Source organism: Ctenopharyngodon idella, chromosome 13, assembly GCF_019924925.1.
Source record: "Ctenopharyngodon idella isolate HZGC_01 chromosome 13, HZGC01, whole genome shotgun sequence".
Taxonomy (NCBI): Eukaryota; Metazoa; Chordata; class Actinopteri; order Cypriniformes; family Xenocyprididae; genus Ctenopharyngodon; species Ctenopharyngodon idella.
The window spans coordinates 1,288,181-1,302,500 of NC_067232.1; the positions used below are offsets into that span (position 1 = coordinate 1,288,181).

Genomic DNA, 14,320 nt, shown 5'->3' on the forward strand with positions numbered 1-14,320 from the left:
CCCATCTAGCAACTATAAAAATTCATTGACCTTATTCACAGCAGCGCCATCTTCGATTTTTAACAGGAATTAAAGTGAGGCTGTGAGGGATAGTGGGTTGTACTGTTATTTAATGTGTTTTTTGATTGTTCTGTTGATGAAACACTGCAAAAATATCTTTTCAAGAAATTTCAGTAGACAAAAATCTCCAGACAACATGAGCTGTCTTCTACGAGCTTTTTATAAAGCGGATGCCATTAAAAACACGGTAAGCCTATCCCTCACAGCCTTACTTTCATACCTGTCATGCCGGTGCTCTGAATAAGGTCTATTACTCTGTCAACACACTCAGTATGTACAATGCACACAAAGTGCCATGCGAGGACACACAGAATGCTCCATGTCAGAACAGTCTGTCTCTCAGGAAGTACATGATGAGTTGTTTAAGTATACAGGTGATGCTGTTGTACTGCTTGTCAGTTCCTCTCTTTTAAAGGCCTTGATACTGCAAGCCCTGTTAATGTTTGACCATCATATGGAAATACGAGTGGCACCAGCTGCAATGGTTCTTATCACATGAAAACACTAACGTATGAGACTTATCTCCCAACAGACACTGATGGCGTGGCCGGTCTCATGTTTCAAAACAGAGGCAGGTCTCTTCTCAATAAAGTAAAATACTGGCCCATCTGTGTAATATTGAGGTCCATTCTTCAATAAAAGTCGATGCATATTTTTCACTCATTGAATTGTCCAAGAGCACATTTCTTCACACGATTTGAGATATTTTTCATGTCTGTAGCATGGTGATCGTTTTAGCAAGCAAATTAAATGAGAGCTGTGTCAAGCATTTTGCTAAAATCGTTCTTGAATTTTTGCAGTAAGTCCACAGGTTATTGAAATATCCAGTGTATGTTTGTCTGTATGAGAGAAATACTCATTTTAAGGCCATAATCTCCCTGGCATATTGTTGTTGTGGAGCTTCATAATCTTGCAAAGTCAATCTCAGCACATTTTCATAACTTCCAAACACCTTCCACATCGCCTCAGGCTGGACGGAATACCACAGCATTCTGATGATTCCAGAAAAATGCAAAATGCTTCCTTCTGAATGCAAAGCAGAAGATGAGATTTACAGTTTGAGAGAGAGAGAGAGAGGCCCTCCCTCCGTCATTTCCTCTTATTTCTCATCCCCACCAAGTCTCTTCTACACCTGTTCCATCAGTTTTATCCTAATGTTTTCTTTTCATTTTCAGACTCTTAACTTGACTTTTCCTGTTCTTTATTTTTTGTCCTCTCTGCTGGTTCTCTCACACAATATCTCTGCTTCTTTCTCATCATCTGACCGGTGGAATCTGTTTCTCTGGCTCTCGTCCAAAGCTGCCAGATTTGGAAGGAATCCGGGCGGAATAAACTCCAGGAGGACAATTGATAGCGAGGAGCAAAAGAGAATGAGAGAAATGAAGAGAGAGTCTAAAAGACATGAAATTGTAACCTGTTTCTTTTAAAAAGTAGACTATGTTAATGTAGCTAATGTTTCATAAATCCCACTGCATATTAAGCAAATTTTGAGCTTGTTAAAGGTAAAGTGTGTAATTTGGAGTGCAATTGCATATGTGACCCTGGACCACAAAACCAGTCAGAAGTCCCACGGGTATATTTGTAGCAATAGCCAACAATACATTGTATGGGTCAAAATTTTTCTTTTATGCCACAAATCATTAGGATATTAAGTAAAAATCATGTTCCATGAAGATAGTTTGTAAATTTCTTACCGTAAATATATCAAAAATTTATTTTTGTGAGTGGATATGCATTGCTAAGGACTTCATTTGGACAACTTTAAAGGTGATTAAATATTGCCAAGTATTGTCCTAACAAATCATACATCAATAGAAAGATTATTTATTCAGCTTTCAGATGATGTATAAATCTTAATTTAAAAAAATGGACCCTTATGACTGGTTTTGTAGTCCAGGGTCACATATATTCAAAAAGGAGGTCCAAAATGTGTGAAGCCAGTTAAAGATTAATTTTTATTAAAAATAATTTTAATAAAAAAAATATACTATACAAAAATCTACTATAATATAACTGAACTATTTTGGATTTATATGTTGCAATATAATGAAATATTTGGTATTTATATGCTACTTACAAAACAAAACAAAACAAAATTCAGAATACACAGCTGTTTTGAATGGCTGTCGTTGGGTCTGTCGCCATTTTGAATTTAACGCAGATTAAAACGAGGCTGAGAGGGATAGACGAACGTAGTCTTTACAATGACACGCACTATATAAAGGTCCTAGATCACGTAATTTTCACAACTCATAACTTTTGAAACTGTTTTATGGAGTTTTTGTCTACTTAAAGTTTTTTTAGGATAGTTTCGTCAGCTGAACGATCGTGTTGTTGTTGTAAACAACATTAATCCATTGAACGCAGTGTATCCCTCACAGTCTCGTTTCCATTCCTATCAAAAATTAAATATGGCGCTACCCTACTCAGGTCTATCAATAGGGAAAGATGTTTTTTCAGACCAGAAGAGGCAAAACGGTGATCCAAATAGCTAACGCGTTTCCACTTTCCAGCCCTGACCTTTGCTGTTTTTAGTGTGCATTTTGCGTCACAAGATGGCGCTATGTTTCTTTATGAAATATCAAACACATCACCAGTCTTTAAAACAAGCATTGAGAATATTAAATCAAAACCTAAACAAATTCTGACAGACCATCAAAGCAAATTAAAAAAAAGCTTGCTTGATTAAGCCTATCTAAGTGTTCGTTTGATTGAATTGACGTTTTAATCACTGTTATGACCACAAGAACAGTTCAGGGTGTGACTTGTTCTCTAATTGCGATAGTAATTTACTGATTTTATGTAATTGGGTTATTGCATGGCCTTCAGTAAGAATATATTGGCCAGTTTACAGTTTATTGAGGTATGTTTGGACATGCTTGAGGAACAGCTGTTAAAGCTCTCACAAACCAGAGGTGTTTGAATTATTAATGAAGTGTAGCAAGAAACGAACGGAGTATTCACTCTCTTTCTCCATGTATGTGTGTAATGTACTGTATGTGTCATTGAAAGAAAGCTATGCATCCATACAAAAGCATCTTTTGAACTTTAAAAATTAAGAATGATTATTGAGTCTTACACATGCATATATAAACAAAAAGTTTGCTTGCAATGTTACTGTTCAGTTTATTATGATAAAAGTCATTTCATATCGATATACATTAAACTATATATTTTGTAAACAACTTTGGACAGAAGTGTAAATTGGTATAAACACTAACCACATTGAATAATTACAAGGTGTGTGAGTGTAAACGGTCTATTTCTGTTGTCACTTTAACACATTCTATTGGATCAGTAGATCAGGCTAGAGTTACAGCCCACCAAACCTGGCCTTTTAAATATATTCAACTTTTGATAATTGACTTCACTCTGAAAAATAAAAATAATAAAAATTATGTGCTGAACCATGACAAACATTTATTAAATCATTTCTTCTTGACAAACTGGCATTTCCGGCAATTTCAGATTATACCTTTAAAAAATAAAAACAGAAATGTGGTTTCTGAATTACTTTTGCATTCAACTTAAAAGTTAACTTAAAATGATAACCTTTGCACTAGGTTGTGCGAAAATAGAATAAAGCATGAACATTCAAGCCTGTTTTACAAATGCGAATCACAGACAATCCCTTTCAGAGCATCATCACAACAGCTGGATAAAGTTTATTGGAAATAAGTCCAGAGACATTCAGGCTAAAGGTACAACAACATACTCATGAGAGACAGGTAGGAATTGCGATTTAGGCTTATGAGGTAAATAGTGATTTAATATATTAGGGTTCTATATAGATATTACTTTGTGTACTCTCATAAACTATGAACTCTTAGAAAAATAAAACTTTATCTTTGTTTTTATGAATTTTAAAATACAAAACCTGTTGATACATACTTATTTGCTTGGGATGTACAATTCACTTTTTTCATGAGCTTTAAAACCATAATTGAACTATTTAGAGATTATTTCTAAAGCAGATGTTACTAGAGAGAGCAGGGGAGAGGTACATGGTAACAGTTGTGCAAAAAAAGGGCAGAGAAATTTAGGCTTCAAGGTGTCCCACAGGTATATGTCCTCGGTACTGTACAGTTTACTGATGATAGTTCTCTAAGTATGTAAATGCTGTCATCCTGAGTGTTACGGTGATCTATAAACACTCAGTAGTGGAACCAGGTGTTACTGATGTCTTTTAGTCTAAAACAAGGTTTCCCAACCTTTTCTGTCTGCTAAACCACCTATATGACACTCAATTGTTTACTGGAAGTACTTGAGATTTTAAGTAATATTCTAAATTTTTAATATTTATTTAGTAAAATATAGTTACAGTTTTTGTTAACATTTTGTATTAGATTTTATTTTTTCCGTTTCACTTTAAAGGGTTAGTTCACCCAAAAATGAAAATTCTGTCATTTATTACTCACCCTCATGTCGTTCCACACCTGTAAGACCTTCGTTCATCTTCAGAACACAAATTAAGATATTTTTGATGAAATCCGATGGCTTGTGAGGCCTCCATTGAGAGCAAGTTAACTTTCAAACATTCAGAAAGCTACTAAAAACATATTTAAAACAGTTCATGTGACTACAGTTGCTCATCCTTAATGTTATGGAGCGACGAGAATACTTTTTGTGTGCCAAAAAAACAAAATAACGACTTTATTAAACAATATCTACTCATCACTGAACTAAACACGAATCTACAAATTACGAATCTTTTGTTTCAAATCAGTGGTTCAGTGTGTGTATCAAACGATCTCAAACTGCCAAAGCCACGTGATTTCAGTAAATGAGGCTTCGTTGCGTCATAAGTGTTTCAAAATTTCAATGGTTCACGTGACTTTGGCAGTTTGATACGCGCTCCAAACCACTGATTCGAAAAAAAAAAAAGATTCATAAAGCTTCGGAGCTTCATGAAGCAGTGTTTAGTTCAGTGACGAGTGCTAGATATTGCTGAATAAAATTGTTATTTTTGTTTTTTTGCCGCATAAAAAGTATTCTTGTCGCTTCATAAAATTAAGGTTGAACCACTGTAGTCACTATTGAACTATTCTGGGTGTTTGAAAGTGTAAGTTAACTTGCTCTCAGTGCAGGCCTCATGAGCCATCGGATTTTATCAAAAATATCTTAATTTGTGTGTTCCGAAGATAAACGAAGGTCTTACGGGTGTGGAACGACATGAGGGTAATTAAAGACAGAATTTTCATTTTTGGGTGAACTAACCCTTTAATTTTATTTAAAGTTTACATTTTTTTGTGTTTTGTTATTTTTATTCATTTTTTTTATGTCTATATAGTTTTTATAGATGTTTATTTATTAATTTTAGTTTATTTAATTTTAGTACTTCAAGTTTAACTAAAGAATGTTTTAGTTTTATTTCAGTTGATTTTTTTTTTTCAAGCAGCAAATTTTTAGTTTTTAGTTTTAGTTAATGATAATAGCCCAGGAGCAAATTTAGTCTTTTTAGCAAATTTCAGAATTTTAGACAAACACTGATCCCCTACAATACATAATTATTAGCTTTAATAATAAATTTAGTGATTTTGAATGGTTATGATGTTTTAATCATCCACCCAATTTAGAATAAAGTTAGTGTAAATCATTTTAAGTACTAGGTTAAAATATTTTTACAGGTATTTTACTACTTCGTGCACCTTTTATTTGGTAATTCTATTACAATCTCACAGACTCCCTGTAGTTCCATCATTAACCACCCTAGAGGTCCACAAACCAAGGTTGGGAAACCCTGCTCTAGAAAAACAACAGTATTTAATAAATAAATAAATAAATATTTTAGCTATCAATTTGACATGTGAAAAGTGTTTTTTTTACATCATAAAAGAACTAGGGACGAACTGAAATAGAAAGAGAAATTTGTGGCATCAGTCAAAAAGGTAAGTCGTTTTAGAGGCGGAAAGCAAGTCATTATATTTTGCTAAAGTATTAAGACAAACATTTATGTATTTGGAATAGTGTGCACTCACAAATCGTGCACAATGAGACAAAGAACGTGCATTAAGAAAGTAAATCGGGTCAGATTTGATTTCACGTCGACTTTTAAGGACTGATTCTGTGAAGAATGAGACTTTCCCAAATCTTTACAATTCACAATCATCATCTTTATAGTAGAATATTCTCATAACATCCAAATGTAAACGTTTTAATAGCATGCAAGTTGGTGGCAGTGAAGGCAACATGAGAAAAATCATCAAGAGGGCAAAGGGCAAGAAATGCCATGATTGGTCCTGTCATTGGTTTTATATCGTAGCAACCTGGTTCAAAACTGAGGGATAAATACAGCTGGCTGTTCACCACAGATATACAAACACTCACACTGACAGACACAGGCCGTAGAATGCTTATACTTGATAACTACATGTGCAGATAAAAACAAGCTTGTCTGGAAGAGAACAATATGCAACATTTCTCTTGGAATCTCATTTCATCCCCCTGAAGTTGTGTACCAGCTTACTTCCTATCTTGCCCCTTCTTCGCCCTGCTGAAAAGACTAGTTTGCCAGGTTCACCAGCTGCATTTTAGAAGTTGCGCTGCATAACTTGCTCAACTTTAATACCAAGACCAGTTTAACATGCTGTTTCACCAACAAAACCTTCACAATCCATTTTTTTCTGGTGAACAGCATGGCTATGTTGCTGGAAAGCCTAAAGGCCCCGATATACTTCAAACGAAATCAAAAAACTGCTGTGATGTCATTTCAAACAAAATCAGGCCAAAACGAACATCTAGAGTTTGCTTACAATCAGGATGTTCGCTAACAGTATAGCACTGCAAAGGTTTTTTTGAGCTTTTTTTTTACCTCAAAGCGAAGAATGAAAAAGAACCTCGCCGTGAGTATATCGAGGCCTTAAGCTGGTCTTTTCAGCAGGGCATCCAGCTTCTTTTACCTACTCTTCCTGTCCCTCCGCTGGTCTCATTGCTGGTCGTCTCCGATCATGTCAAACAGCGCCTGCAGCAGCCGGTCGTCTCTGTGCCTGTACGGTTGGGCTCTGTAGAAGTTGTCGCTGTAGTCACTGAACAGGCCGTTCTCGGAGCCCCGGTAGCGGTTCAGCTGGTCGAGGGCCTGGTACAGCTTCTGCGGTGGGATCCTCTCATGCTGAAAGGTTTTGGGAGGAGCGTGCGGAGGAACCGCCGGCGTCTGCCTGTTGAAGGCCGACTGGAGGAGACGCAGCAGGGCTAGATTGGCAGTGGAAGGGCCTGGAGCAACTGCGGGATTTTCCTCTGGGGCACCGATAGAGGCAGCGGAAGGGAGTGAGTCTGGATCCACCGGACTTGAAATTTCAGGTTTGTGAGCTGGAGTCGGGGGTTCCTGCTATTCAGAGAGATAGGAAATTGAAGAGATAAGACTGGAGGAATTGCATACCACTTCTTTCCAACAGGTCCATCAGATGGTTGAAAATAACAGAAGACAACAAAAGCATGCATACGCAATTAATGCAATTTTTGAAGTTTGATGTTTGGCCAGAGAGCACTGCTGGGGAAAGTTACTTTTAAAAGTAATGCACTACAATATTGCGTTACTATCCTAGTGGCTAGTTCCTATAATTGAGTTCTTAGAATTATTCGGTACGAAAGTCCCTATTTTTCTCACCTGGGCTGGGCTTGCTTGTTAGTTTTTTAATAACAACAGTTATTCTATTTTTGGCAAATGTAAAGTCCCTTTCACACCAAAAGTGAAATGAATAAGCTTCAGGCTGATCACATATGTAATGTTTATCTAAATTAATTTTTGCTTATTAGTATGGTTGAATTAGATCATTGAAGGTCAGCAGCAAAGACACTGATTAATAAAGTGAGATTAAATACATGAAGTATATTTGTTTAATTTAATATATTTAATTATTGCAGGTTTGTGTAATATTTTTTTATTTTGCATTAAAAATAAAAAAAATTTTAGTTTGCATTTCACTGTTTTTATTTATTTTGATGAATGCTGAATCAGTTTTTGTGCGAGATGCTCACATTTAGTCTAGAACTACAATAACCATCATGTTCACACAGCACCTCTGAACTTACCCCCGATTTCTTTCAACATGGGGACAGGAGAGCTGTCAGTCAATACATGGGAAAAAAGTAACTTGCGTTACTTATTTGAAAAAGTAACTCAGATATTTTGTTGTAAATTTAAAAGCAATACGTTACTTTACTAGTTACTTGAAAAAAGTAATCTGATTACATAACTCAAGTTACTTTTAATGCGTTACCCCAACACTGCCAGAGACTGCTTGAATTGTAACATTCAGTATAGCAACCGTAGACACATTGTAAATACGTTATTGAAATGTAAATTTCAACAAACATTCTTCTCGGCATCTCGCCACCTTGGAATTATAAGATTCTATCTGCATTCTGAGAAGTTTTGAGATATTGAGCTTCAAAGTTTTTGCATCCCATACTCCTTTATGGTTAGACCCTCTTTGTTTTTTAAAAAAAGTCCCAAAATGTACACAACTTAAAAAAACAGAATAAGAATATGTGAATAACTCAATCTTGACAAAAATGTCAGATATAACCTTATAATTCCAAGGTGACGATCTTCTAAAGTTTGGTTCCCTTTCTGACCTTGATCATGTCTTCCATCGGTTCCACTCCTCTGCGATCGTTTTGTACAGCGTTGTAGGGCGTGTACACTCTCGCCTTCTTCATGTGCTCAGGCTTCTCAGATGTCCCGTGCAAAATCAACTTCCAGCTAAGAATCTGACCCTCATTTTCCATCCGTCCTGACTGTTAGTGAGAGAGAGAGAGGGAATAGAATGTGATTAACAGGCGCTCCATGTGCATTTGATATTTGTTTGCAGAGATGCTGGTATATACCGTATCAGTAATCTTCAGGGTCCAAGTGCCAGTGGGATTCTCTCCCCAGGTGTGCACGGACATGAAGGCCCAGTTTCGGAAACCATTAGATGATGTGTCCCTCTCTCTCTCCGCCAGCAGGACTGTGGTGGTACCTAATGGTACAAACCCAACAATCAGTCTTCTCATTCCCAAATGTGCACATGCTAATGTGTTCAAGTTTGTATATGTCCCACCTGATGGAGACGTCAACGTGATGTGGAGGTCTCCTCTCCGTGTGTACTCAATGCTGACCTCCACCTGCACATGCTCTAAGGACACGACAGAATTCGCCTGTCCTGCGCAGGACTTAGTGGGGATCTCGATGGATATCTCACCTGCAGCCTTCAATGGTCTGTATACAAAAAATGTGTTACAGTGTAAATACAGTGAAACACATTTTTTGTTGCAAAAAGTGATTAATGTAGCAGGCAAAGAATGGTGTTAGCAATGACAAGATTCACAGGAAACACACAGGCTGTGTTGGGAATGGAATACTAGTGTACTTCTTACCACACAGTGTGCAGTATGCACTAAATATTTTTGGTAACACTTTATTTTACAGTGCCGTAGTGCCGTTACATGTTACTACATGTACTTACTATAGTAATAACAGTAAATTATGCATAATTACAAGTAACTAACTCTAAACCAAACCCTAACTGTAACTCTATAGTAAGTACATGTAGTTAATTAATAGTACTCAGTACTTATTTGAGTGATTACAATGTGACTACGGCACTGTGTAAAATAAAGTGTAACCATATTTTTTAATAGTACACATTATACAACATTTTCAGCAGTAAAATGCGACAAATACTAACAAAGATAAAATGTACTTGCCACATTATTGTACATACAAACACAGTTTGGGGTCAGTAAAAATTAATACTTTTATTCAAAAGGGATGCATTAAATTGTTCAAAAGTAAAGATGATTACATTGTTTAAAAACATATTTCAAATAAATGCTAACAGCACAGCTGTTTTCAACATTGATAATAATAAGTAAATGTTTTTGAGCAGCAAATCAGCATGTTAAAATGATTTCTGAAGGACCTTGAAGTCTTCAGTAATGATGCTAAAAATTCAGCTTTGCCATAACAGAAATAAATTACATTTTAAAATAATTTTTAAAAATAAAATGTATTTTAAATTTTAACAATATTTCACAATATTACTGCTTTTTATTTTTATATAATAAATGCAGTCTCGGTGAGCATAATACTTCCTTCAAAAACATAAAAAAAATTGATTCTTTTTTCTACATTTTTGTGTATTATGGCTCTATCTAGACAGATTTTTCTCGTATTAACAATTTAGAAAATGATGCCAAAACATGCTATTATCATCAGCTTCGATCGTGGAGTTAGAAAATTAATGAAGGGATTTTTCTACCCACTGTTCCCTAGACAGATATGCATGAGCGATATGAACTGTAATCCCTGCAGATTACATTGAAAGGCACAGAATTTGCATCAAACAAGAACCATGGTGATAATGCACACCAAATGTTAAAACAAGGGCAGATGGTTGGATGGATGGGGATGGATGGATGGATAGATGAACATACACTAGCTGGGAGCCCATGTACTTTACAACTGGCATTTTTGGTATTTGCTACACCTTATGTATTTTGTGGCATTCTATAAACAACATTATAATGTGTGTCGTGACATTTGCATTAGGACATTCGGGTATCTGGAAATTCAGTTCCAGGAAAATGAAACATCTGTTCAGGTGCAGTTTTTCTAGCTGAGCTTTGTCTGAACACTAAAGCTTCACAATCTCTAGAGTTTTTATGACGTAAATGTAGGTGGAAAAACAACGCTCTGTTTATTTAGTAAAAACTGGAATGGATTCCAGTTCTAATTTCCCAAAATATACCTTCCTATTAAATCCTTCAGTAGGAATTACAAAAGCAGTTGTAAAGAACAAACAGATGGGCGTAAATGCACATGCACACACAAACACACACACTGGATCTATTGCATTAATGTGGCTATTAATGAATTGCCATAGATGAGCACAGTAGCAGATGGCAGGAGATCAGTCCGGCTTTGTCTTCCATGCGTGAGGTGCAACAACACTGCCTTGTCTCTGCTGCAAAAAGCTGAATTTTCTGATCCTAACATCTGGAAGCAATCTCACCAAACTCTACCTTGGTTGGAATGTCTCATCTCTGACGATGCACTGTTTCTTCTCCGGAACATGCTTCCAGACCATGGGATCAGCCAGGTCCACCAGAGCTTTGGCGTTCAGGAGGCCAAACCCAAACCGACTGTTGACCATCAATCCAGCTCCGTTCCTTTTCCAGCCTGGGTTATTGGCCAGGGGGTCAAACTCAGACGTCCAAACCACCAAGTGCTGAAGGTCTCGCCAGGTGAGATCAGGACTAGAGTGGAGAGCAAAAGAATACATCCACATCTCTATTAATCGCACATCAAATTTGGTTGAGAAATTTCTCCCAGAAGATAATTTAAAATCATTATTGCGTAAAGCATCAAATAGACATTACAAAAAGTAGCTTCATCAAGAAATATTTTATTTAATTCAACAGAATTTATTACACTTTTGGACCATGAGGGCGAGTAAATGATGAATGAATTTTCATTTTTGGGTGAACTATACCTTTAATGTTTTTTTTTAATACTATGGAAATATGAAATTATTTTTTAATGAAATTATACTCTAAATAAGAAAATAAAACTGCCAGTAGGTGGTGACTAAGTCACTGAGTCATTCGTTCATTCGATTAGTTCAAACGGCTGATGAATTCAGGAGTGAAGTAACGGACCGATTGGTGTATGACATCAAAGTACCGTGAGAACTCCGTCTGGTTTTGAATCGCTCTCACGGTACTTTGAAAACGGGGATTCAGAAATGAAATGCCGCTGCGTGTTGCTCAGTTCTGCTTTGTCTTTATATTTTCGTTGGCAAAATTGAGCAAAACAGACAATTTTGTATATAAAATAACACAATATTAACTTCTTATTTATTGAATTGTATAAAATCAGTATCACATTTGCACTCCTGCTATTCTGGACAGAAAAACTGCACTCGTGTGATATTGCACTTGTTGCTCATGTGATAACTATATCATATGATGGAAATATGAGACAAAAACTCAAACGGGGCTTTTTTTGCCCCTTTTATATATATAAACTTTTAAACATTTTAACTAACTGAATATTGCTTGTTCCACGGCTAACCATGTTTTAACCATATTCATACTTTTTAACTAAATACATTTAATAGTTTTCAAAATTAACAAAATTATGCTGATTCTAAACAATTGCATTTTGAAAGTATGATTATTTAAATTAAATAAAATGTGAATAATTAATAACCTATGCCATGTTTTTTTTTTTTTTTTTGAGTGCAGAAATCTTACCTGTTTCTTAACCGTTTTAAGTATAACTGATAAATATGCATGACATTAAGTTTATTTTAAAAATGCAATTCAAATTCTTCAAATCGCTTCATGTAATAATAATTAACTCTGAAAACTGATGTGAAACCAATCAAATTCTACAAATAATACAGCATACAAAATACAAGATGTTTGACATACTTTTGCTCCAAAGCCAGTGCAAATATCCCAGCAGCCAATGGGGCAGATGCAGACGTGCCAGTGTGTGTCTCTGTGCATTCATTGTGCAAATCGGCGCTAGTCTGCAAGACAACCAGATAAAAGATTAAATGTCAACACAACAAACCGATTGAGAAAAAGCAAACACACCAACCAAAAAACACCCAAAAACTGTCAGATAATCTGTTTTTATTAGTTCTGTCAAATTGATTAATCACATCCAACATAAAAGATTGTGTACATATATATATATATATATATATATATATATATATATATATATATATATATATATATATTTACAAATTTTAATTACTCGCATCTAACATAAACAGCACTAACTGACAGTGCTGCAGCACAAATTTTTATTGATCTTCTTTGTATCAGTCATTTGATACAAAGGAAAGAAAAAAACAATATAATAACTGCGATCATAAGAGAAAGAAAACGTATAAGTGAAGACTCACTATTCTCTGGTCCGTGTAGTCTCCGCTGCTGTAGGCCGTGGCCAGCGTAGAGGAGCATTTTTCAGCGTACCACGGAGACAAACCCTGCTGAGACGCGCTGCTGATGGAGATTGTGTACAGACTGTCTGTGTATCCATCACAATCACAGTTGTCGCCCTGACGCCCACCGTTACCAGACGCCCAGACGAAAATGGAGCCCTTCCCACCACGCCCCTATATTAAAAACAATTATTTAGAGATTATTAGATTATAATGGGTTTGTGTTAAGAGTTACACGCCATAATCACAGTGCATTAGCTGGGTGGTTGCTAGGGTGTTCGGTTTGGGTGCTCTTTCGATTTGGTCCAGTAAAACCAGTTCCCACACTTCTTACCTTCTGGATACCGTACTCAAAAGCTTTTTGGGCCAGACGCCCGGGCCCCTCCACGGTCTTCCCGTCATCATTAGGGCCCCAGCTAGCACTGTAGATGTCCACGTGTTCAGGGTTAAAGCCGATCGAACTGGCTTCAATGGCATCTGTCACGATTCCATCTAGCATTCGTATTCCTGCAGATAGGAAGCACAAAAGATGACCTTCATGAAGAGGACAAAACAATCTACTGTACAAGTGTTTGAATGGTGACGATTAAATGTGCTGCTGATGTTATGATTCACTAAAGCTTATATGTCCAAGTGGATATGGACAGGTGGATTATGTACATGTATGACTGGTTGTACAGGTCAGTGCTGTTATGTAATCATCTCATTGTTGCTGGATACAAACACCTGACTGGTAAAACCAGAGAACTAAAGATACCAAAAGTGAACAAACACAGCGTGACAACACACACCTCCCACTTTGGAGTTGTAGGCCACTCCGACGCCACATTTGTTGTTGTCTGCTTGCATGGCAATCTCTCCAGCACATCTGGTACCATGCCTGAGGGCATACAACAGAGAATAGGGTTACAATTCTGTTCCATTTAAATTTAATATAGCTGGCATGTTCAAAACCCAGTATATCTAAATTTGTAGACCAAGACAGATTTGCAAACATGGTTACTGAGGGGACTGGTATGTTGTTGCTAGCATCTTAGTGGTTTTTAGGGCATTATTACACTCTTTGGTATTCTGGATGGCTGCTAGGTGGTTGCTAGGGTGTTCTGGCTGGTTGCTAGGTGGTTTCTAGTGTGTTCTGGGTGGTTGCAAGATAATAGTGCATTTTGGTAGTTGCTAGATGGTTGATAGTGTTCTGGGTTGTTGCTAGTGTGTTCTAGCTGGTTGCTAGGTGGTTTCTAGGGAGTTCTTGGTGGTTGCAAGATAATTGCTTGTGTGTTTTGGTGGTTGCTAGATGGTTGCTAGTGTTCTGGGTGGTTGCT

The 14,320-nt window shown here is 36.5% G+C and overlaps 1 protein-coding gene across 2 annotated transcripts in view; it reads right to left on the reverse strand.

Moving 5' to 3' along the window:
- Positions 1 to 5,403: 5,403 nt before the first annotated feature.
- Positions 5,404 to 14,320, reverse strand: part of LOC127525348 (neuroendocrine convertase 1-like) — a 20,895-nt gene continuing 11,978 nt past the window's right edge. The window contains exons 6-14 of one of the 2 annotated variants that reach the window (XM_051917844.1): positions 13,793 to 13,881; positions 13,336 to 13,508; positions 12,963 to 13,175; positions 12,478 to 12,578; positions 11,065 to 11,298; positions 9,102 to 9,259; positions 8,887 to 9,020; positions 8,635 to 8,796; positions 5,404 to 7,381 (exon numbers count right to left, since the gene is read on the reverse strand). In XM_051917844.1, coding sequence (XP_051773804.1) covers positions 6,986 to 7,381; positions 8,635 to 8,796; positions 8,887 to 9,020; positions 9,102 to 9,259; positions 11,065 to 11,298; positions 12,478 to 12,578; positions 12,963 to 13,175; positions 13,336 to 13,508; positions 13,793 to 13,881 — 1,660 coding nt within the window. In that variant the 3' untranslated portion in view covers positions 5,404 to 6,985. Of the gene's footprint in view, positions 7,385 to 8,634; positions 8,797 to 8,886; positions 9,021 to 9,101; positions 9,260 to 11,064; positions 11,299 to 12,477; positions 12,579 to 12,962; positions 13,176 to 13,335; positions 13,509 to 13,792; positions 13,882 to 14,320 lie in introns of both variants that reach the window. The other variant, XM_051917842.1, reaches the window with a different exon arrangement.